General features: G+C 44.6%; 1 protein-coding gene across 2 annotated transcripts in view; it reads left to right on the top strand.

The window, feature by feature from the left end:
* The window catches only part of NTRK3 (neurotrophic receptor tyrosine kinase 3), a 380,742-nt gene extending 369,766 nt beyond the window's left edge, over window positions 1-10,976 (top strand). For both annotated transcript variants that reach the window (XM_047086792.1, XM_047086791.1), the window contains 2 exons: window positions 6,496-6,654; window positions 10,603-10,976. In XM_047086792.1, the coding sequence (XP_046942748.1) occupies window positions 6,496-6,654; window positions 10,603-10,788 (345 nt within the window). In that variant the 3' untranslated portion in view covers window positions 10,789-10,976. The remainder of the gene's footprint in view (window positions 1-6,495; window positions 6,655-10,602) is intronic.
* The last annotated feature ends 12,464 nt before the right edge of the window (window positions 10,977-23,440 follow it).

Here is a 23,440-nt window from a genome sequence, read left to right as displayed (position 1 = left end):
CATGATTGTGATAAAATTACAAGCAGTATAGAAATACATATAGTGAAAAAGTGGGATTTCTCTTTGGTCAGTGCTCACTCTCGCTTCCTTCTCTAGACTATATTTCTGGATCATTTTCTATGCATTTACAGACTTACACATTATCCCCTTTTAATGTACTTGCTTATGTATGACACATTTTTACATAAATAAGAATGCTATTATATATATATATATATATATATATATATATATATATATAGTCTTGTGTTTTCCTTTAATGTATCCTAGACCTGTTTACACATCACTGCACATACTCTCCTATGTTCCTTTTAACCACTACATATCTATGTACAATGATGGGCAAATTGTTGCCCTTAAAAACGATGAAATAAAAATCCCCTTCAACCAATAGTTTTTGCTTATAGGACCAAGTATTTTTCTAAGGCTCCTTAGAGGTGAAATTACTGCCTTAAAAGGCACTCAACATCTGTAGTGTAGACAGATTCTGCCAAGCTGCCTGCGGACAAGGCTGCACCAAGTCTTAGCAGTGACCCTTGAGAATAACTCTATCCTCGTACCTTTTCAAGCACTAGATAGTTTCAATCTTTTCAATTTTTCCCATATAACATTCAAAAGTGTGTCTCTTTATTGTTTTAATTAACATCTCTTCATATGTCTGTGCTCATTTGTAACCCTTTTGTGTACCATCTGCCCTTATCCTTTACTCATTTTTTTTTTTTTTTTGGTCAGGTTGCTGTTTTAAAACTAATTTAAAGGAACACTTTATAATATATGAATTTTAATCCTTTGTTACATATATTGCGAATATTTTCTCTGTCATTTGTCTTTTAACTATGCTTATTTCGTATTTTGCCATGAAAAAGTGTTTGGTTTTTATAAGTTGTATCACTAAATCTTATCTTTTATGGCTTCTTGAACATGTGTCATATTTAGGAAGGGCTTCTTCTCCTGAGTTATACAGATACTTTTCTAAGTTTTCTTCTAATATTATTATTGTTTTGTTTTTATGTTTAGCTCTTTAATCCATCTGGAAATGATTTTTGTATATGGTGTGAGGTAGGTATCTAAGTGTACTTTTCAAATGAATAGTTCATTGTCCCAACACTTTGACTACTAACCCATCATTTCATATATTAAATTCCAATATTATACATGGGCCTGCTTCTGGACCCTGTTTTGTTCCATTGATCAATGAAATTTGTCTATTTCTATGCTAATAACACCGTGTGTTCATTCCTGTAGTTTGATAATATGTTTTGCAATCCGATAGAGTAAATCTCCCTTGTTGTTCTATTTCAAGTGTATTTTAGCTTTTATCAAGTATTTATTCTTCTAGACAAATTTTGGTATCATCCTGTCAATTTCCATACATCATTCCATTGGGGGTTTTCATTTAGATTGTGTTGAATTTGCAGACTAATTTGAGGTAGGAATGAGAGATTTATGAGATTGTCTTCCTATTCAAGGAAATGACATACCTTTCCACATTTCAGATCTTCTTTTATGTTTTTCAATACTTTTCTTTAAGTAGACTTTGTACATTTTCTGGTTAGGTTTATGCCTGGGAATTAAGCTTTTTTGTGCTATTAAGCAACTTATTTTCTATTAAATTTATTACTACGGGTATATGAGGGTAGTTTGATTTTGGTAGGTTCATTTTATACATGGGTAGCTTACGAAATCATGTAATGATTCGAATTGCTTTTTAATTAAATGCCTTGAATAATCTTACCATACGCATGCATTGGCAGCTTTGACTCTTCAGTGTTTCTGCCTTGCTTTTATTCTTGCTTTATTGCATTGGCTGGGACCACCCGAATAGTATTGCATAAAATTAGTGACAGAAGATACTTTGTATGCTTCTAAAGTTTTATTAGTACATATAATATTTAGTAAGTTAAATAAAGGAAGTTACCTTCTATTACTAATGAATTTGGACATTTAATCAGGTAAATGTGTTGGAAGTTTTTGGCATCTTTTGAAATTATGGATTTTCTTTTATCTTTTAATTTAGTGAATTAAACAGTAGACTTCTTAAGACTAAGGCATCCTTGCATTTCTATTATAAATCTTATTGAGTTATAATATGGAATTCTTGTAATATCTTGCTGATTCAATATAACATTATTCATATTTGGAGGCTATATTTATAACATAACTTTACACATATATAGATAAAATATCTATGTCTGTATTCATATATTTAAGGCTGTATGCTATGTTTGACTGATTGATTTTATCATCAGGAATATTCAAGTTACAGAAAATGAACTGGGAAAGTTTCTACTTTTTTATTTTTTATTTTTTGCTTTGGAAAAGTATAAATAGGATAAAAAATTTTAGAACTTACCCCAAAAAACCACTTGGACCTTGTACATTTTTACTGTATAGAATTTTTACTATAATTGTAATTGTTTTGTGTTTAGATTCTCTACTCTTTTTTTTTCACTAACCTTTTCTAGAAACTCAATTATGGCATCTATATTTCCAAATTTCTTGTTGTTATATTATATTATATAATATTTATATTATTTTGACAGAACTAGCAATTAATTGTAAAGTTATAGTCTCCTTTTTACATTTTTCCCCCTTTTGGTTATTGTTTTCCTTTGCCTTCTTTTATACCAATTCCTCATTTTATTTTTGTTATTTATTTCCTCTTGCTTTCTATGATCATGTAGGTCTTTACTACTTTTGTTGTGGAATCACATTTTAAATTTTAATTTAGTTATATTTTTAACTATTTTAAAAATAAGTGCTTAAATGCTGTATTTTTAAAAAATTACTTGAGCTATATTTCATAGGCTTCAATGAACACACACTTAATTATTATCATAATAAATAATTTTACATTTAATTTTCAGTTATTCCATTATCAAATTGTTTTTTAATTGCCCAGAGAGAAACTTTTTAAAAAGTTATTCTTTTGTTGTTAATTCCTATTTGGTACAGAAAATGTTTCTTTTTTTTTAAATATATATTTCTTTTTTTTTTAATTTGTAAAAATGTTTTATTTATTTTTGAGACAGAGAGAGACAGAGCATGAGCAGGGGAGGGGCCGAGAGAGAGGGAGACACAGAATCCGAAGCAGGCTCCAGGCTCCGAGCTGTCGGCACAGAGCCGGATGCGGGGCTTGAACTCACAAACCACGAGATCATGACCTGAGCTGAAGTCGGATGCCTAACCGATTGAGCCACCCAGGCGCCCCTAACATATATTTCTTTATTTTTGAGAGCGAGAGAAAGAGAGAGCAGGGGAGGGGCAGAGAATCCCATGCAGGCTCCCTGCTGTCAGCACAGAGCCAGATGTGGGACTTGAACCCACGAACCATGAGATTATGACCTGAACTGAAATCAAGAGTTGGATGCTTAACTGAATGTGCCATCCAGGCACCCCATTTTTTTTAATGTGTATTGTTTCTTATGTACTGTGTTTTTTCTTTTGGAATTTCAGATTTCTTTTGAGGTATAATATGTGATTGGTTTTATAAATTGTTTCAGATAATTGAAAATAATGTTCCAGCTTTTTTAGGGAGGCAGAAAGACAATCATAATAGTCATATCTATCAATTAAAACTCATCTCCATTTTTTAATTTAAATTTTAGTTAGTTAACATACTCATCTGCATTTTTAAACGTATCTTCATTTATCTCGTCCTCTTGATCTCTTTGTGAAAGAAGTGTTTTGATTTTCCATTATAATGGTAGTTTTGTCAGCTTCCTTTTGCTTATATCCTATTTTTACTCTTTGTACATTTTTGTTGCTATGTTACTTGGAGCCTAATAAGTCATAATTATCATAATGGTGAATTTTGCCATCTTGAAATATGATATAAACTACTTTCTCTTTATTTAATTCTTGGCATTCTAAATTTTTCCCCACACATATCTAATTTTCAATATTTTACATTTAGATATTGTATATTTAATATTCAATGTTTTACATTTAATAATATATTGTGTATATATGATTTAATATATTTTATATTATATTTTAATATTAGCATATTTAATATATATTCCTTTTTTCTTTTTACTGTATTTTTGCATTCTTTCATTTCTAATATTTTCTGTTACTTTCTTCTATGTATGTCTTTTCTAAATAACACACATCTTGATTTTTTAACATAATTTTTGTCTTATTTAAGAGGCAGTGCAACCCTTTTGTATTTAGTGTCTATAGCGGTATTATTTAAACTTCTTTTTCATTTTGTGCCACATCATTATCCCATTCCTCTTTTTTGTAGCCTTTTTGGTATCGGCCAGAGATTTTTGGTTCTTTTTTCTAACAACTGGTTTGAAAGCTGTATGTACTATTTCTATTCTTCTAAGAGCCACTTAAAAATTTTAGCAAGGAAATTTAAATTGAAACCGTTGTAATCAACAATTGATGACTGTCTACCTGCTCCCTTTCCCTCCCAAAAAGACAAAGCCTTTGTCAGGCTTTAATGATTTATCTTCCTACTCTTCTATGTACTTATGTGAAATTATCTGGAGATTTCATTCCAGATAAGTACTGTTAATGGTAGCAATGGTAGTACTCTTAGCATGATTAGTATTATTATTTACTTTATGTCTCTATTTTACTAGAAGACTTTATTAGTCATTATATTACATTTTACTATCAGATTAGCAACCATTATTTAGATTTTTGTTTTTAATTTTAGAAAGTGAGAGACAATGAGAGCAGGGATGGGGCAGAGGGAGACGGAGAGAGTGAGAGAGAAAGAGAGAGAGTGAGAGAATCTCAAGCAGTCTCCTGACACAGGCCTGGATCCCACGACCCCTGGGATCATGACCTGGGGTGAAATCAAGAGTCTGATGCTCAACCATCTGAGCCACCCAGGCTCCCCAACCATTATTTAGATTTAAATTGCATTTTTTTTGTGGGTGACTTATTTGCTGTACTGTATTTATTATGTTCCAAGTCATTGTCTAGTTTAGATTATTTTCCCCCTGTTTTTCTGCAATAATCCTCAATTAATTTTCTCGTCTTTATTTTCTGAAAAACCAAGAGGGATCAACTTTCTGAGTCTTTTCTTGTCTGAAAGAAACACCCTCGTTTGTCTTTACACATGACACAGAGCTATCTTGGTTATAAAATCCCAGGTTGAAAATAGTGCCTGCAAATCCTTATAATCATTTATCTTCTAAAATATTTCAAGTAGATAAGGCAAACATCATTTTCCTCTTTAGACATAAGAATGCCCATTTTCCAATAAGTCATTCTTTCCTAAATGTTCATTATTGTTATACCTCCAACTGGCCCACTGTAAGAACAAGAAATTCTGATTAATAGTTCATCGGGACATTTATAGAGAGCTCTTTCTATCAATGGCAAGCACTTTTCTAACAACACATTCTATGTATTAGCCAAAAGTCCCCGTTTCTGATGTTGTATTTACTAAGGATACAGTTAGTTCCTGAGTTCTAAAACAAGCTGTGGATTGTCTTATACTTACACCGTACATCTAGCCTGCTGGTCCATGAGGATTTCCCTAATGTTTTCTCAGGAAAGGGTACCCTGAATGTCAGTCACTTCCTCTTGTCCTTGACTGTCAAATCTGTAGACCGACGGGTGGGTCTTCTTAGGCTATTTAAAATGTTTATTTATTTTTGAGAGAGAGAGAGAGGGAGAGAGAGAGGGAAGGTGCAGGCACATGTGGTATGCTAGTGTGCTAGTGGGGGAGGGACAGAGAGAAAGGGAGAGAATCCCAAGCAGGCTCTTCACTGACAGTGCAGAGCCCAGTGTGGGGCCCAGTCTCATGAACCGTGAGATCATGACCTGAGCCGAAACGAAGAGTCAGACGCTTAACCATCTGAGCCACCCAGGCACCCTCCCTTAGATTTTAAAAGACACTTTTCTTACTGGACTTTGAGATGTCACTAAGAACTGTCATAAATTCTCTTTCAGTCCACCTGATTTCTTATTAGCAAGTGGCTTCCACACATTTGGAACTTCTCTGTCCCCTTCACTTGAAACACTGAGTCTTAAGTTGCGATGAGAAATACAGGATCATCAGGTAGGAGGTAAAGTCATAGTTCTGCAGGTTAGATGCACATGAATAATGTTGTGCTTTAACCGCCATGGCCAAGGAGTTTAACCTGCTGCCTAAATACTCCTGTACTTGACGGCCTCCCTCAGTGACTCTGCTGACTTCCCGTGGACCTCCTTTCAAGGTTAGGTTCGCTCTAGTACCAGATTCTAAAACCTCTCCCACCCCGAATCATCTTGGGGTCTTTCTTTACGCTCTGTGTCAAGGAACCCACTTTCCCTTATGGGTTATCTCTAGTTGCTACTCCAGCTGCCTCCAGTGTATAGATCTTGGATGTCAGTGCCCCCACTGGGCCTCTGAGACAAGTTGCATCAAGGTGTGGCTATCTTAGAATAAGAGGCATGGACAGCACATCTACATATAAAGAGTGCAGACAGGCATGACCGACTCTGGTCATCTGGTCACTCTGTGTGTCCCTCTGTCTTGACCCCTTTTAGGTGGGAGGACACACCATGCTCCCCATCCGTTGGATGCCCCCTGAAAGCATCATGTACCGGAAGTTCACTACGGAGAGCGATGTGTGGAGCTTTGGGGTGATCCTGTGGGAGATCTTCACCTACGGAAAGCAGCCGTGGTTCCAGCTCTCAAACACAGAGGTACAGAAGGGGGTAGATGGGAACCTCGATTTGGGTGAAGGCTGGTGGAGATGGCTGAGGCCAGGACTTAGACATAGTATACAAAACATCAGGTGGGGTTTGGAGCCAGCAGGGCACATGTAGGCAGAAGCAAGAGCGGGGAGCTTCTCAGTAGGAAAAAAATTATAGCTGTAGGAATTGTGGCATAATTGTCAAGAGAGCATGAAATCAGATGTTTAAATTGAGATGCGAGTCACGGTCCTGTTTGTTCTGCTACACTTAAACATCACACATGTTTCACTAAGACAGAAAATGAAAACAAAGAACAGCTCTGAGTTCTTCAATTGTGCCATCTTGTGGAAACACCCAAATTATCTGGATTCCCAAAGGCTTTGGGCATCCCAGGGAGGTGCAGCATGGTAGGTGGGGAAGGCACATTTCACGTTCTTGATAGAGCGACGTGTGTGGACTTCCAGGAATAAAAGGACCCATAATAGTAAACATAATAATAATGAACACATTCTATGTTTTTATAATTTTGATTTGTAATAGTAAAAATATCGGTAATCAGATTTGAGCAGTGGTTAACATTTAGTGCCAGGTACGTTTCTGAGCACGTTAGCTGTAATAACTCAGTACTTTCCACAGACACGTGTCGAGATTCAGGGCAGAGGGAAGGGAACTGTTTGGGGGTCTGGAGAGGACTGGCCAGAATCTCAGAGGTGGGAGCTTCTGTGGCATGGAGACAGGATGTTCTCACTTGTGTCTGGACCAGACTCATGTTGCCCTGGAGAACTCAGTACAGTTAGTGGGCAGGAAGGGGCTCGGATTCCCAACCAAGCAGACTGATAAGAGAATGCAATTATTTTTTTTTTTTAGTTTTTTAGATGTTTATTTATTTTCGAGAGAAAGAGAGTGCATAAGCGGGGGAGAGGCAGAGAAAGAGGGAGACACAGGAGCCAAAGCAGGCTCCAGGCTCTGAGCTGTCAGCACAGACCCCAACGTGGGGCTCGATCTCAAAAACCATGAGATCGTGACCTGAGCTGAAGTGGGACGCTTAACCTCCTGAGCCACCCAGGCACCCCCGCAGGAGCCTTTGAATATTACGATTTTATCTGAATATTCAGGAAAGTATCTTTGTTTTGGGAAGCTGTGTTCACCTGTGCCCTAACCAGTAAGTTTCTAAGACTGAAAAGAAGGCATTTCTCTAAGTCTGTAGTATCTCATCAATCACAAGCTAAATGAGTCTTAACCACATTTCCCAAAGTAGGACAAGACATTTTAATGACCTTTAAGAAAAGAAAGTGTATCCAAACCCATTTGTTGTAGTGTTTTGAAAAATTGTTGCTGCTTTCTTGGGCAGTGGGATTGGTGGTAAACACAAAGGTTCCCACAAGTGTGCCCACACATACATGCATGCATGCATATGCCCACCCGCATATGTGCACACGTGCACACACATGTACAAACATGCACGCACACACATGCATATACCCACCCACATATGTGCACACGTGCACACACATGTAAAAACATGTTTGCACACACATACATGTATGTGTGCACATACCCACCTGCATATGTGCACAGGCGCATACACATGGAAAGACGTGTGCGTGCACATACATGCACACACACACCCGCATATGCACACACATGCACAAACATGTGTGCACGCGGATACATGCATGCATGCATATACCCACCCGTGTACATGCACACGTGCACACACATGCACAAACATGCACGCACAGAAGCACACACACATCCTGAGCAGAGCCTCCATGTAGTTTGGTGGCTCCAGTAAAGAGGGGATCTGGGTTGAGGGACTATTGGTGTCAGTAGAAGATCTGCCCTGGATACTCAAGTTGGCTTGTAGTAGCCAAGAAAGTGTTTCTGATCATTTTTGTTAAATGTTTATTTATTTTTGAGAGAGAGAGAGAGAGAGGGAGAGAGAGAGAGAATGTGCAAGTTGGGGAGGGGGAGAGAGAGAGAGAGGCATAGAACCTGAAGCAGGCTCCAGGCTCTGAGCTATCAGCACAGAGCCCGACGTGGGGCTCAAATGCACGAACTGTGAAATCATGACCTGAGCTGAAGTCAGATGCTTAATCGACTGAACCACCTGGGTGCCCCAACGTTTCTGATCATTTCTAACACAGTTCGGTGAGACAGTGGCCTTGAAGGTGGGCTTTCTGCCCTCCAGCCACCTGTCCCACTCCACCCTCCAGAGCAGCCAAGTGCTGACAGCTACTGATCACGGGTTTCTTTATGGAAGCTGACACCCCGGCCAGCCCCACCCTGCAGAAGACGCGACAGAGCACTTTTGGTCGTAGCGTTAACAGCTGCTGCAGTCTGAGCTGGGTCCCTTTCTGTGGAGGTGAAGGTAATGGAGTGTGGAGATAAGGCTCTAATAAGAACGGAGAATATGAGCAGCTGGAGACCTATCGGGCTGGCACAGAAATGAGTCTCGTGGGCTGGCTCCAACCCCCGGGGTGAACAGGACCAGGAAGGTGCTGACACAGTGAAGGTTTGACAGGCTGTCCTGGGGTCAGAGTGACATGAGACAACATGGCACTGTTGGGGTTAGCAGGGGGAGACAAAAGAGAACAAAGGCACTTGTCTTGCCCAACTGAACACAGAGTCACGGGGGCAAAGACACTAGAGGCACTCAGCTAGAGAAGATTCTGTGTATTTTTATCATTACAACCCATCTCCGAACAAGGAAACTGGAGTTTGGGGCAAGTTGCCCAGAGTTAGGGAGAAGTTAAAACCAACCCAAGTCGTGGAAGATGAAACCTTGAAACGTCACGTATTCGAGGTCAGCAAAGAAGTGCCTTTGATGGGGCGCTGGGGTGGCTCAGTCGGTTGAGCATCCAACTCTCGATTTCAGCTCACATCATGATCTCGCCGTTCGTGTGTTCAAACCCCACGTCAGGCTCTGTGCTGACAGTGCGGAGCCTGTCTGAGATTCTCTCTCTCTCCCTCTCTCTCTCTACCCCTGCCTGTTCATGCTCTCTTTCTTTCCCTCTCAAAATAAATAAATAAACATTAAAAAAAAAAGAAGAAGTGCCTTTGAGAAGTTGGAAATGAAGCTCAAATCACAGGCACGGTCCCCACGTGGCCAGCTGGGGTGGGTCCCACCACACGTTATTTGTTTTCTTCCTACTCCTCCTTAGGCCTCCCCTTCAGTACATGTTGCCATGCTTCGTGCTCTTGGCTTCGTTTGCATTTTACAACACTTAGGAGGTAGTCAAGGCAGACATCTGATCCCCATCTTCCAGATGAGGGTGCTGGGACCCTGTGAGGTTAACTGACTTGCGCCGGCCACCCAGCTGGGCAGTGGTGAATAGTGCAGCAGTCTTGGTGTGAAGGATGTTCACAGAAACCAAATATGCGGGTTAGTGCAAAGAGCAGGGGGTGGGGGCTTGCTGAGAAAGGGACCCGCGAGGTGGCTTAGAGATAAGCAAGGTGCTCTACACAGAGGCTGGAAGCAGGAGGGGAGCTGGCCAGGAAGTGGGAGCTAAGGGGAGGGAGGCATGGAGGGGCCAGATGGTGTAGAGCTCCTTCAAGGGGGTTTCAAAGTCATTCAGGCTCATAAGAGAGGAGGGACAGGTCAGATGCCAGACCCTGCTGCTAAGTGGCAATGAATGCAGGGTGGCATTCAGACGAAATTGAGGGCCAGAGAGGAAGAGTCAAGTACAGGGGAGAGTGTATGTGGGGGCGCCCGTGAAGACCTGACCCAACGGGCAGGGCACAAAGGGCAATGGTGGGCGCGGCCAGCCAGCCACCTGCACAGGACAGGGGAGAGACTCGGGGCTGTCTCCAGCCAGCCTGCCGCCCGTGCAGGGGGGCACCCCGGCTCTGCACTGGAGCCCCTCCGTGAAGTCGTCGCTTGCTTTTGCTGGGTGTGAGCCGCGGGGCCCTGGCGGGGCTTTGGATGTAACGTCCTGCCGCTTTCCACTTTTTCAGGTCATCGAGTGTATCACCCAGGGTCGTGTGCTGGAGCGGCCCCGAGTGTGCCCCAAAGAGGTGTACGACGTCATGCTGGGGTGCTGGCAGAGGGAACCCCAGCAGCGGCTGAACATCAAGGAGATCTACAAAGTCCTTCACGCTTTGGGGAAAGCCGCCCCCATCTACCTGGACATCCTCGGCTAGCGGTGGCTGGCGGTCACGGATGCGTACTCTGTTGCCTCCTGTCTCCCGGCCTCACATCCTCCCTTGTCACCTCACACTCCTTTCTTCCATCCTGACTGAAGCGAACATCTTCATATAAACTCAAGTGCCTGCTACACATACAACACTGAAAAAAAAAAAAAAAGGAAAGAAAAAACCCTGTAAGGCAGTTTGGCGAATATATATATATATATACATATATATATTTATATATCTAACTATCTATCTATCTATATCCACAGACAGAGAGATACCTTCTCTAATACAGAGAGAAGCTGCTGACACAGAAACCATAAGACTGTAACAACAACTCAGAAAATCTTAAATATTATAAACACAAATGGAAACCCCCGTTTGACGGAAGCTGGGGTCCCTGCGTCTTCGGCTCCGGCTTTTCGGAGCCGAAGACCTTGACGACACAGAGACGGTCTTCGTGCGGGGACAGGAGGAGCTGGGGTGGAGTGCGAATTGTTCAGGCGATTACCTGCACAGGTGCGTTTCCCCTCCCCGGCCCCCCCCCTCCCCGAGCTCCGCACAGGTGCATGGACAGACCCCATCAACTGCACTCAGGATGCATCGGGAAAGAACACCGGACCGGGGGCCTCTGGAAAAGCCTCATGTCTCCCCTGACTGTTGCCTCCACGCCTTCCCCTTTCCTCTGCTTCAAGACAGTTCTCCCATCTGTCCATTCTGGAAAGTAGAGTCCTGATGCTTTTGGAAGTCAGTGAGGGCGTGTACCAGTCAACACGTAACGACCGACAAGACACGAAACCGTCATGACAATGGACTTCATCCATCTTGGGTGTAAACCACACTCACGTTCCTTCCTAAATTTGAAAGGGACGTGCCATTTATTCTCTGAACCTCAAGAACTGGACGTTCTGGACCTAGCCACAGAAGAAGAAGCTGAAATTCGAACCCTCCCTGGCAAGGCACTGCCTCTCGTCTTCCCCTCGCTGGAAAGACTCCTCAGCCCCACCTCCCGCATTCGGGCCTTTGGGGGAGTTTGGGGGCGAAGGGAACGTCCCGCGTGTTGCCCGCAAATGTGGACGCAGCAGGGTTCCGGTAGCAGGAGACTTCGTTCCTTGTAGGTCGTTATAAAGTGTGCCCCTCCGTGTCCTCTGTTTCTCATCCTGCCTGCCCAGGTCCCCAGCCCCCCACTTCCTGGGCCTCTCGCAAGTCCCAGGTGAACCTCACTGCCAGGGAAGGGAGCCAGGTGTAGCCAGAGCGTGGGGCAGCGCTCGTATCGGGAGCGAGGCGGTACCGTGGGCACCAGCCAGCAGGCGAGAATCTATCTGGCACCTGCACCGGCCCCTTGGCATTCTCCTCACGTTTCCAGGCCCTGGAAGGATTGGTGCATCTGCCTTTGAGCTGCTGTGAAAATGCAGGGGCTGAAAAATCGCTTTTGTGGGCCGGGGGCGGGGGGAGGGGCCGAGGCTTCTCTGGGAGGTGTCCGCCGCGGGCCACGGCCACAGGCGCGGCATCTTAATGAGGACTGAGCCCTGACCAGGGAGAGAGAATGAGGCGTGTGGGCTGGGGTCCTGGCCGCTGCTGTCAAGGGCTGTCTCGGGGGCAGATCTCCGGGCCTCCCCGATGCACGACGAGGAAATGCTTGCGGAGGGCAACCGCTGGCCCCTCCCAGCTCGCCGGCCCCTCCACCTCACCCCAAGCACAGAGCTACCTAGTGGACTGGCCTTTGCCCAGTGGGAGCCTCGGGGAGTGGGGGGCTCGGACCCACACCCTGCCCTGCCAGCCGGAGGGGCTGTGGGCGGCCCCCGGCGGCCTGGTCAGCTGCAGTGCGGGCATCCCTGTGGGGTTTGGGACCAATCCTGTATGTGTGGTTTGCTTCTTTTTTTAGACCCACAAATGTTTTTATTCCAATAGAAAAGAGCTGTGCTCAGACTGTAGGCCTCGGTTGGGAGTCGGGGATCAGTGGGGCCGCTCAGCTGGGCTGGGAGGGGAGCCGGAGTTTGGTTTAGGGTTTTCACTGTGCTGGGTTCCCAACCCAAAGGACTTTGGAGGAGAGCTGGGTGGACCGACCACCTCAGAGGAACCCTTTGCTCTCCTATGGCAGGTATCCTCCTGTCTTTCCGCCCAGAGGCCGTGGCTCTATTCTGGGGGCTCTAATGCTGGCTGAACTGTGCCGTCTGGTGTTGAGCAGGGTAACTAAGAGAGAGGTGAGCGTGGAGGGGGCGCCTTGAGGGGGAAGGGCCTTCTGGTTAGATGTGAGGCCCCAAGGCCTGTTTTGCTGCCAAAACAGACCTTGTGTGGCCTTCCATCTCACAGGCTGTGTTTCTAGAACCTCATGGTCACTGATAGGCTGGGAAGAGGGGGTGTGGGAAGGAGTTGGAAGCTGCGGGGCAACTGGGAATGAGGAACCTTCTAGGGTTTCACCTCAGGGTGCAGAGTCATCACGGCCTGATGGAAGAAGACAGTTCCTTCGGGACCCAGGAGCCCTGGAAGAGACGGAAGTTGTCTGATTGTACAGGCCCTCGTGCTGGCCATGGGGATGTGTCTGCATCATGTCCCCTGGAAGCTGCTGCTTCTCGTGAGGGCAGAGCAAGGGGCAGCAGAGAGGGAGGCCTGGCTTTCTTACCCCCTTGTCGTGCTCTCTTTGTACAGTCTACATGTTGACTTATGTAAAGGCAAGGAAAAAAAAAGCTTTCTGGAGGGTGAGGGAGGCAAAGACTAGGACTGTGGTCACTGAAGGGGCACCCAGGGCCCTGGGAGCAAGCAGGGGACATTATCCCTCCTGTGGTGGGAAGCTCGGCTGAGACTTGCTCTACTGGGTCTCAGTCTCCTGTCTGCGAAACAAGAGGTGCCTGTTCGTCTCCGGCCCTTCAGGGTCTGAAGTGTTTAGATTCTCACAGTGCTGACTCACTGCGCCATTGTTCTCGGTAGCGCCCCGGAATGCTAGGGTGGCCCTCCAGGGTGGCCCTCCTCGGGCCTTGCGTGGGCAGGGGCAGCTGCCGCCCGGGGGCTCGAGGGCCTGGGCCCACATGGGTCCTGTAGACACTCCTCTCCTTCTTGGTGCCTCCGTCACAATGGCAGATGTCCGAGATGACTTTAGACCCAGAGGGCGTGTTTGGTCTTTTTCCCCATCCCCAGCCTCTTTGCACACCTAGAAAGCTCTGGCGAAGGCCTATCCATCTATTTATTTTCAAAGAGCTCAGTGTGACTAAATGAGTCTTACAGTGACATCCCATCAGCCACTGTAGCCACCCCAATCCGTCCCACTGTCACCCCTCCACACCAAAATCCACATTTTAAAAAAGCATGCTAGAGGGACCGCGAAGATGCGGTTGGATGCAGACACCGTCGTGAGCCTTGGGGGAAGCTCCAGGTCCCTGAGGCTGACCTCCCTGCCATGTCTTCCTCATCTGGTCCCCTCCTGGACTGAGTGACAGGGACCTGCTGTTGGGTGCCCACCTTGGAGTAAGGAGGCATGGCCAAGGGTCCTCCCTTTTCTTGACTTTGGACGTGAACCAGATGCCGCCCTCTTATTATATCCCTGACCTCAGTGGATCTCGAGACTCACTGAGCGTTCTCTTGCTAACAGACGAGAGACTTGTGTTCCTCCACTCAGCAGATCATGCCCAGATCCTCCCTGGAGAGAGGCTTCCCTCTGGAGGCCAAGGAGCCTTGGTCCTTCTGGGTTCAGGTTGAACCTTACCCTTCTTGTCTAGTGATGCTTATCTTGTGGAATATACTAGTGCAAATATTTTTGGTGCTAAATACTACAGAAACCAACACCCATAGGAGAGCTGACAGCCAATTTCTGGGGGTGCGTGAGACACCCCCTCAAAAGCGGAAGGATTCCGTTGTGCTGGGACACTACAGGATGCATGGGAGCTTGGGTGGGAGCATGCAGGGATGTGGAAAGACTGTCGAATTCCCAGCTCTGCTCTTGGTTACCCAGGTGACCATGGCCAGGTCATAATCTCTCAGAGTATCAGATTTCTCATCTGAGACATTTGAGAGACCAGAATAGATATCCTTGGGATTCTTCTCAATTAAAAAAAAAAAATTCTGTTCTGCTCCCACCTATTTTGTTTTCTCTGCTTTTTTACTTGCTTATCAGAAATAAGAGACAAGATGAAAGGCAGGTATGGAAGGGGAGGAGGAAAAGTTACCCAAGGCAAGAAATTGTTTCTGGAAGGCACATAGGGAAGACTGTAGTGATTGGTAGGGTTGAGGGATATTGGGGGGTAGGGGGACAGGCACACGGGCTCACCGGCTGCCGCCTGGCCCCATGGCTGATTTCCACAGGCTTTCCTTCCTCAGCTAGCTGGCTACTCCATTCCACACCGACGCACCATGAGCCGGCAGAAACCATTCCAAGATAGGGAGACACGCCTGCGTACCTCTCATGCAGGCCACTGGCAATTTGAACTCAGAAACCAACAGATGTTTCCCTTCAAATGCTATTTCCAGGAGGTAGGATGTTGGAAAGAGGGCAGTATTTAAGGATGCAGACTCTTCACCCAAGTCCTTTTCCTTTCAGGAATGATGAATGGTGTCCTTGCTCCTCTTTTCCCAAACTAAACAGCAGCCGGATTGTCTTGTTCAAGGTGTGGTTACTGCAACAGGCAGTCTTGGGCTTTGAGAGCTTCGCTGTGCTTTGCTTAGAGTCTGAAGCCAAGAAACGCCTCTAGGTGTTGGTTGAATGAGCCATGTCCTGACAGGCTAGAGGACCACTCTCAGATGCCCCCGGGATGGCTATTGTCAGCTTTGGTGGAGCCAGCCTGCTAGAGTACCCAGTGGCATTTGCCTTAGAGCAAGAAATGGCACCCTTAGCTCAGGGCTTGGTGCTGTAGCCACTTTGGTGTTGGTCCCTGGTGTGCCAAACTTTTCTTTGATACCAAATAAAATGTTCAGGCTAGCACATAATAGGTTTTAAAGGGAAATTCCAAGTCTTTGTATCATTGTTAAGATCTCAATATAGACTCCAGAAAATGCTTTGGGATTGCTTAACATCATTGGTAGCATCATCTGAGGGGAAGTATAGGCCCATATACATTGTATGTTTATGTCTCTATATTCAATTAGACTGACTTCAGTGAAGTTCTGCTTGGACTCAGCAAATGGATTCCTTGATGCTCTTTCAGTCTCACATTCCTTGGAGATGAGCTATCCAGAGATGGACTGGCCTACAAGAGACAGAAAGATGCTATTGGGAAATCTGTCATTTTGTAAAATTTGGTCACTTGGTGCTCCCTGGATTAATGCTGGTGACAACATTCTGGGCATCTGAAAATCCCTCCTTCTGGCAGTCTGATAGATTACCTTGCAGGAGTGCTTTCTACTACTTTCCATTTGGGAGTCAGCATTGAATTTACCAGGACTGTAGATGCAACCACTCCCTAGAAGGGATGGGACAGAGAGAATGCGAGATGCCGATCATGCTCACTCTTTTGGAAAAGTGACTGGTGGATGTGGTGAACATTTGTGTCACTACTTTGGGCATTAGGACTTTTGCTGTAAGCATAAACTGTTTCACCCTAAGGAACTGAATCATGGCTTCTGATAGAGTCTCTGTTTCCCTGGTGCAATCTCCCCAAGCATAGTTTTCCTTGACTTCCTAAAAAAATTCTATGCGTGGCAACAAGAGATGTCTCTGGCCCAAGTGTCAGTGTGCCAATATAGATGCTTTCCTATTTCACAAGGAGATCTGTGGAGATTGAGGTCCCCCTCAAAATACTTGGAATTCTTGATCAAAGTAATAAAATTCAGATTCCTCTTCCTTTTTAGCTAAGTTCCAAATTTAAAACTAGGCCTTTTCTGATGCTTGCAGTAGGGATGGTGTCTTAAACCAGTGTGCTGAGTTATTTCCCCTCATACTGAGGCAGGACAGTAAGCTCTCTTAATTTTTCCTCTAATCACCAAGGTAAGCATTGCTTTGTGTGCAGTGCTATGGCCCAAACTTGTAGTTTGCAAGAGACACTTCTAGCCAACAAAGGTAGACATTTCTAGATGTATCAAGAGAACACAGATGAGGAAAGTCCTGAGCATCTGAGGCTCAGGGCATCTGAGAAGTACCTTGGAGCTCAGGTGTCTTGCTTTCCAGTTTGACATATTATGAGAAGAATTGGTTTGTTCTCGCTTTAGACAATGACCAGTGTAGACGTCCTTCATCAAAGTCCAAAGGAAGACCGAGAACCCTGATATCCACTATATTCTCGAACATTGTTTTGGATGCAGTTTCTCCGAAGCCCAATGAGAAACGTCAGTACTCAAGTCTAGGTCTGATAGTTATTCCTTCATTTAAGAAGAGTGTATGGAAGTCATTTAAAAAGAAGAATTTTGTGATATGTTAACTGGGAGGACATACTCAAATGAATAGCTTCCTTAAATGTTTTGTTTCTTTCTTGGAGAACTCTCCGTGACCCGTCTCCATTTAACAGCTATGTGACGTTCAGCCGATGCTTCTGAGCCCTCCTCTGGGGCAAATGAATAAACCTGGTCCAGGTGATTTGATTTCTGCTTTCTGCAGAAGAGAAGTAAATCTCAGTAAGATTTTCTTTCATTTTTGTGCTTCTTACTTTTTCCTTTTTTTTTTTCTTTTGGCTGTATCCTCTTGCCTCCATGGGACTGACAATCCAACATCTCCTACTCCATGAAAGTCTTAATGTGAGGTGAATTCCAGGACCACAAACAGTTAGGACTTCAAACAGTGAGAAAATTGGCGCTGAATGATTCGGCACACAAAGCAGAAAACCTTCATTTCCTGCAGGCAGGATGGAATTGACTGTTATATTAAGACTTGTGAAGGAGCCCTGCCCCAGAGTAATTTCGATGCTGTCAGACAACGTTGACATCTAGATTAACCTCTGTGCAGTGAAGTTTACTGCAAAGCTCATTGGGATGCAAGTGGTGTATCTCTGCAAATCCCATCTGGAACCCTCGGTGGCCCATCCCTTCCCCACCCACTGCTCACTCCATCCGTGAACTTTTAGCCCCCAGGAGCAGAGAAGCCATGACTGGGGTCTGAGCCCAGCAGAGGGAGCTTCTTGACCTCTCTCTGACCACAGTGCTGAGCCAAGTTTTCCGCTCCGTGGGAGTGACAGTGGGGGTCACTGTCTTGGTTTTTCCCGAGGGGACTGCACATCAAGGCGTGGAAGCCACTCTGCTGATGACAAAACGGCTTTGCAGCATATCTCGACGCCGCACAAAGTGAAATGGTTTATGAAGAATTAGTGTGCACTGCCTCAGTGAACCCTGCTCTCCCCCCCTACCCCGCTCCCCGGGGTCCCCCAGCAATTCTTGGTGTGGATGTAGCAGGTCAGGGCTACAGCCAGGTGGCCAGATGGGGTAGTGGGTTCTGATGGACAAAGGGCTTACCCTGGGTCTGTGTAGGGGTTTCCCACAATCCTTATGGGAGAGAGGCAGCCCCAGCTCCTTCCTCTCCTGGTTGGGACAGAGTGTGTACCTCTGGGAAGCCCCGGCGTGTCAGCTCTTTCCTTATGGGGTGGTGGGCTCCAGCGTGGCCTGGACCCTTTCTGACCCAACTGTGCCATGCCACGTGAAGGCACAGCGGCCAGCGGAAACCTCAAATCTGAACTCACGGCTTCTTTACAAACCAAGGCTGTTAATTACATCAGAAGTCTGAAGAAAAGGCCTTTAGTTTAGATCCCGACTCCTCCACCTTCAGATTCCCTCCTTCGGGCTGCTCCACACCATCCCGGGTGTCTTGGGAAACTGACCTGCGGAGTTTAGAATACTGTGAAGCCCAGAGAGCATATTTCTCCGGGGGTTTTACTGATTCTGATTCTCTCTGAAATTGTTTTTCCTACCTTGCCTCTTGCTTTGAATAGGAGTAACAGTCTCCTTGTATGTTCTCAGATATTTCTTTAGGAGAAATGAAAGCTTCCGGCCAAGGACACTGTGTTTATTGACTGGGGAAAATAGATTTCTGGGCCAACTAATGTCACAGTCATACAGAGGCAAACCTGAGGACATTATTTGAAAGCAATTATCAGTGTTGCATTTTGTTCTAGATGCTCAAGCTCACGTAGTGCAAACTACATTCATCCCTCATTATTTATAATACTTGTTTAAATGCACACATGTGCACGCCATCCCCTCCGCCCCCCACGAATGCATCTTCACTCGTCTTGGTCCAATATGACCCAACAAGCCAATGTGCCCTGCATGTTCCTCCCACTGATATCTGTGTCTATGTGCATGCAAGTAAGTATGCTCCAGACATGTGGCTTCTTAAACTTCTCTACAGCTCATCTTTTCTTTTAATATCGTCACACAGCCTGTGACTTTCTCCACTATGGATCATTTTATGAAGTTAGGGTGTTTTCAAAGGAGACTGGATCCCAAGTTTTCAGAACCTTCGTATTTAAAGGTTGGACTAGTTTTCTCAGAGAAACACAAAACCAAACTAAACCTTGATATAGATTTTATGTAATTGATTTGGAGGATGGTCGGGCGGGGAGAAGCACTGAATTTTGGCTTGAATAATACGTGCTAAGTACAGATATACATGTGAACTGTGCTAAGTACAGATATACATGTGAACAGATATACATAGTTCAAGCAGATTACTGAAGCTATCTTGGAGTTGAAGCCTTTAGATAGGAAACTCAAAACATTCAGATTGAATCAGAACTTGATGAGAAAGGGTCCGATTTTCCCTGGGAAAGTTAGATGTTCCATGGGACATGGAAGGAACACTGGGTTGGAAGTGAGTAACTGCACTGGGTGTTACTTGGTGGGTGGCTGTGCACAAGTCACCTCAATTATCTGGCTCGAGGTGGAAGTGTCCTTAGTATAAGTGGGCAGCTGGCAGCTAGTTGCAGACTAGCCCTCTCTCTGATTCCAGTGAGGGCTAAGCCGATCTACTTCACCCAGGGATGGCTCCGACCAGCTGTCATTAAAGCGTACCTTCTCAAGTCTCACCCAGAACAAGTGTGCACAGCCTCCCATCCTACAGAGTCAGCCCGGTGTTCATCTTGCAGTCAGTTCACATCTCACACCTGCTGTTGAACGCTGTCCAAACTCTGAACTCCTGTGGTCCATCCGCTGTCCCTGACTCCAGCCCTTAAAGTCTGGCTTTTATCTCTGAAAGTCAAGGAAAGCCCTCTGGGCCCATCTCCTTCTTCCCTACCCTGAGCATCAGCCACGATTGAGCCTAGCTAGGTTCCTGGAGAAGAAAACTATGTTCTAGCAGCCATCCGTCAGTCTCTTTCCAGCTCCATGGACCAAGTGATTAGCTCCTCATTAGCACCTCATCAGTTGCTTTTGCACCAGAGACTCTGGGACAACAAGCCTATTATAATGCCTCAGTCTGTCTTTTTGAAGTCATCCCTTCCTTCCAGCTCGATTGAGAAAGGAGGGCCTGCTACCAACAGCTTTTCCTTCAAATCTCTGGCTTTTTTTCCCCCCTGGCTGTTAAATATACAGATAAATGGTAAACCGTGGCTTTCTCTTTTGTTTTCCAGGCCCCTCCCAGTGTGAGTGTACTATGCCCCTACGGAACAGGAGCACCACAGACCACATGTCAGCACAGTGTTCATTTATTTAGTGGAATGGTTATAATATTGACACAAAGGTTTGCAGCATCTAAATCTTGAGGGGGATAAGAGGCTTTTTCTATCAAATGAGATCTTTACTGGGATGGCACAAGAAGGGTTTATACCTTAAGAACAGCAATGAACCTGAGAACATGCTTCCTCTTTAAGGAACAATGAGGTGGAAGAAATCACTGGAGAAATCACCAGGACACCAGACCCTCTATTCCGCAAATCACCATGTTTCAATAGATGCTTCAACTCTGTCCTTGACGTGGCTCTAAAAACACAATAATGAACTATGATCAGCTATCCACATTTACTACTAAAATTCATCATGTCTAACCCAACCCCTATTTTTATCAAATACCATTTTTTTTTTCATAACTCTCGGGATAGTTCAATGTTGCTTTTTTTTTTTTTCTGGGCCCCTTCTAATATTTTCAGTGAGGTTTTTTTTTCATTTTTATTTCTTTAGGAAAGACATGGGGTCTATGTTAAATATTGTCTGTGATAAAATGGCAAGTGAGGTGGAGGGAGGTGATGGGCTGAGGACACAGAGGACCTCTGAGCTCGACTTCCTGCTGAAAAGCATTATCCCTTCTGTGCCTCAGTTTCTTAAGCCACAGAAAAGAGCCGCTAACAACCCCCCTCCTGTCACGGAGGGTTGTAATGAGCACCCAATGAAGTCATAGCTGTCAAAGTGCTCTGTGAGTGCCACAGGACCCCTTGAAGAGGTAAAGCCCCCTCTCTGGCAGTGAGTGTTGCAAATAGGCTTGCTGATGCCGAGCTGTGAGCGGCTCTGGCATGTGCCTTCTTTCGAGGCACACAAGCAGTTTCTCCTTCAAATTTCTTAAATTCCCCCTGCAGTCCGGTTTCTAGATTGTGGCCTTGGCATTTTCCTCTTCGGCCACTGAGCTTCGAGAGATGGAGAATACCTTTACAAAAATATAAGCAGAAGGAGGATAGTTTACCCATTTGGCTTTGTCATTGAAAAGAGATTACCGGTAGGTTTTGTTTTCAGGCCTGGAACCCTGAACATTTTATAGCAAGATGCCGTCTCCTGCTGCATTGAACTCCAGATCATCCGTTGTTGATTTTATGAGATTCTGTAGATTTAAATGTAATGTTTTTCAACTGAAGACTGTATGAAGCTTCCTTTATAAATTGGGTGGTAAAACTAATCTTGCAGGAAGTACCCGAAGTGATAATGATCCTGAGGCAGCTTTGTATTCATTCTGGGGCCAGCATTTTGTACATGGGGAAATAACTTTAAGATGGAATGAACTGCTTGAGTGAAGACCAAATGCTAAACCACACTTCTGATAGCCTTGAGCACCAACAAGTAGGTGTGAGTGGGATTCCCACTGAGAAACGCCTCTGATTGAAAATGAAACCCCTGACAGTAAATCCTGAGGCCAGATTGCCAAGGTTACAACAGTGAAGTCATTTACAGCCCCTAAAAAAATCCCAGGTGTTTGTAGCATCAGCCACTATTTTAGGTACCTTGCAATGGTGACTACTCGGCAAGGTTAATCTTTAGAGTGTGATTTCCTTTAGATTTCCGAGCCACAACCAGGTGTGATGTAACTGACTAAGAGCTGTGCATGATTAAAAAAAAGAAGATTTTGATCACTCCAGAGAGGAATCAGAATAAAGCCGAGTACCTGAAATCCTAAGAAATCCACAAATATTTTGCTCAAGTTCAGACTTCTGTTTTCTCTTTTTACCTTGGGCTCAATTTTTGTTTGTCTTACATAGAAAAGCAACATCTCCATGCTGGAATTCTGTTCCCCCCCCCCCCCCCGCCCCCTGCGCCCCCTGTAGCGGTGCAGCAACAGAAAGCATTTCAGCTTTCTTTGAAAGGAGAGTCTAAATTGGGTTATGACTAGGATTTTAAATTACGGTGTGAAATTGGAGAAGGCAAGCTAGTTCAGGGCAGTGTTCCATAATTCATTCTGATAATCCCGAGGAGATGACCTCCTTCTCAGTACTGTGAAGGCCTGCTTTGAACAAGCCGTTACACTGTGTAACTTCCTAGTGACAAGACTGATTATTTAAGGATTTCAGAGGTATCATTTGAGAAATAACTCACTGGAAGTGGAAAATTTGATCTAATATGTTAACAGGAACAAGAAGAACTTATTTTAATGCTTTTTTCCCTTTACTGAGAATTTAGTCTTTTTGAGGGGCTATTGGGATACTTCCTTTTCAAGGCTAGAAAAGATTAATTTTAGTTCATGTCTAAAAGCAAAGACTCCCCCAAGCCCAGTAGAGTCGGAAGCAACCAAAAATGGCCCATGGTAATTTTCTGTTACCCCACAGCATCAAGGACCCTTCTTGTTTATGTGTGTGGGCCATGGTGGGTAAACTCAAGGGCACTGTCCAAATAAAATGAAAAGAAAGCAAGTCAGGACAAGAACATTCTCACTTTGAATGTGAGAGAAAACAGCAGTCCTGCTTTCTCTGGCAAAAAACTGTGTACTGTTAAGGGAAGAATTATGTTCCTTCTTAAGTAAGTTTCACTTTCAGAGAGAGAGAGTGTGTGTTTGTGTGTGTGTGTGTGTGTGTGTGTGTGTGTGTGTGTGTGTGTTGGCTGAAAGGGGGTGGGTGGAGCCAGTAAAGAAATAGTTCTGGGTTTAGACCTTAGGCATAGTAAAAGCTCTGCTCAGTTTCTCAGAATGTGACAATAAGATTGGGGTGGAGAGAAATTCAGGGGCCCATATTCCAGTATGTGGTAACATTTTACCTAAATATTTCCTTCAGGAACTTTTAATCATAGCAAGTCAAATCAATCCCATGTCTGTAATTGGTATCAGGAAAAAGAAGTATGTAGGTAATTTCTGCAGCCCCTAATGCTTTTCTAAGAATTGGAGGTCCTTGCATTACATGAGGGAATATGTAAGTAGGGACTGAATGGGGAGGTAGATTGGATGAACTACCCCATCAGTATTATGGCAATGCATTAATTCTGTCCTGCAGGAAAACCAGGGTCACTTCAGGGCCACTTTCATTAAAATGGCATAAAAAGAGGCATTTGAAACATGTTTTGGGACCTGCTACCTACAGTCAGCCTCTGCTGAATGAGTTTTCACTTTGATGAAGACACAGTT

This window comes from Lynx rufus, unplaced genomic scaffold, assembly GCF_022079265.1.
Source record: "Lynx rufus isolate CCGP_SWC_20201006 ecotype Redwood Valley unplaced genomic scaffold, mLynRuf1.p SCAF_21, whole genome shotgun sequence".
In the NCBI taxonomy this organism is placed as follows: domain Eukaryota; kingdom Metazoa; phylum Chordata; class Mammalia; order Carnivora; family Felidae; genus Lynx; species Lynx rufus.
This window is presented reverse-complemented; position numbering and strand designations above follow the sequence as displayed.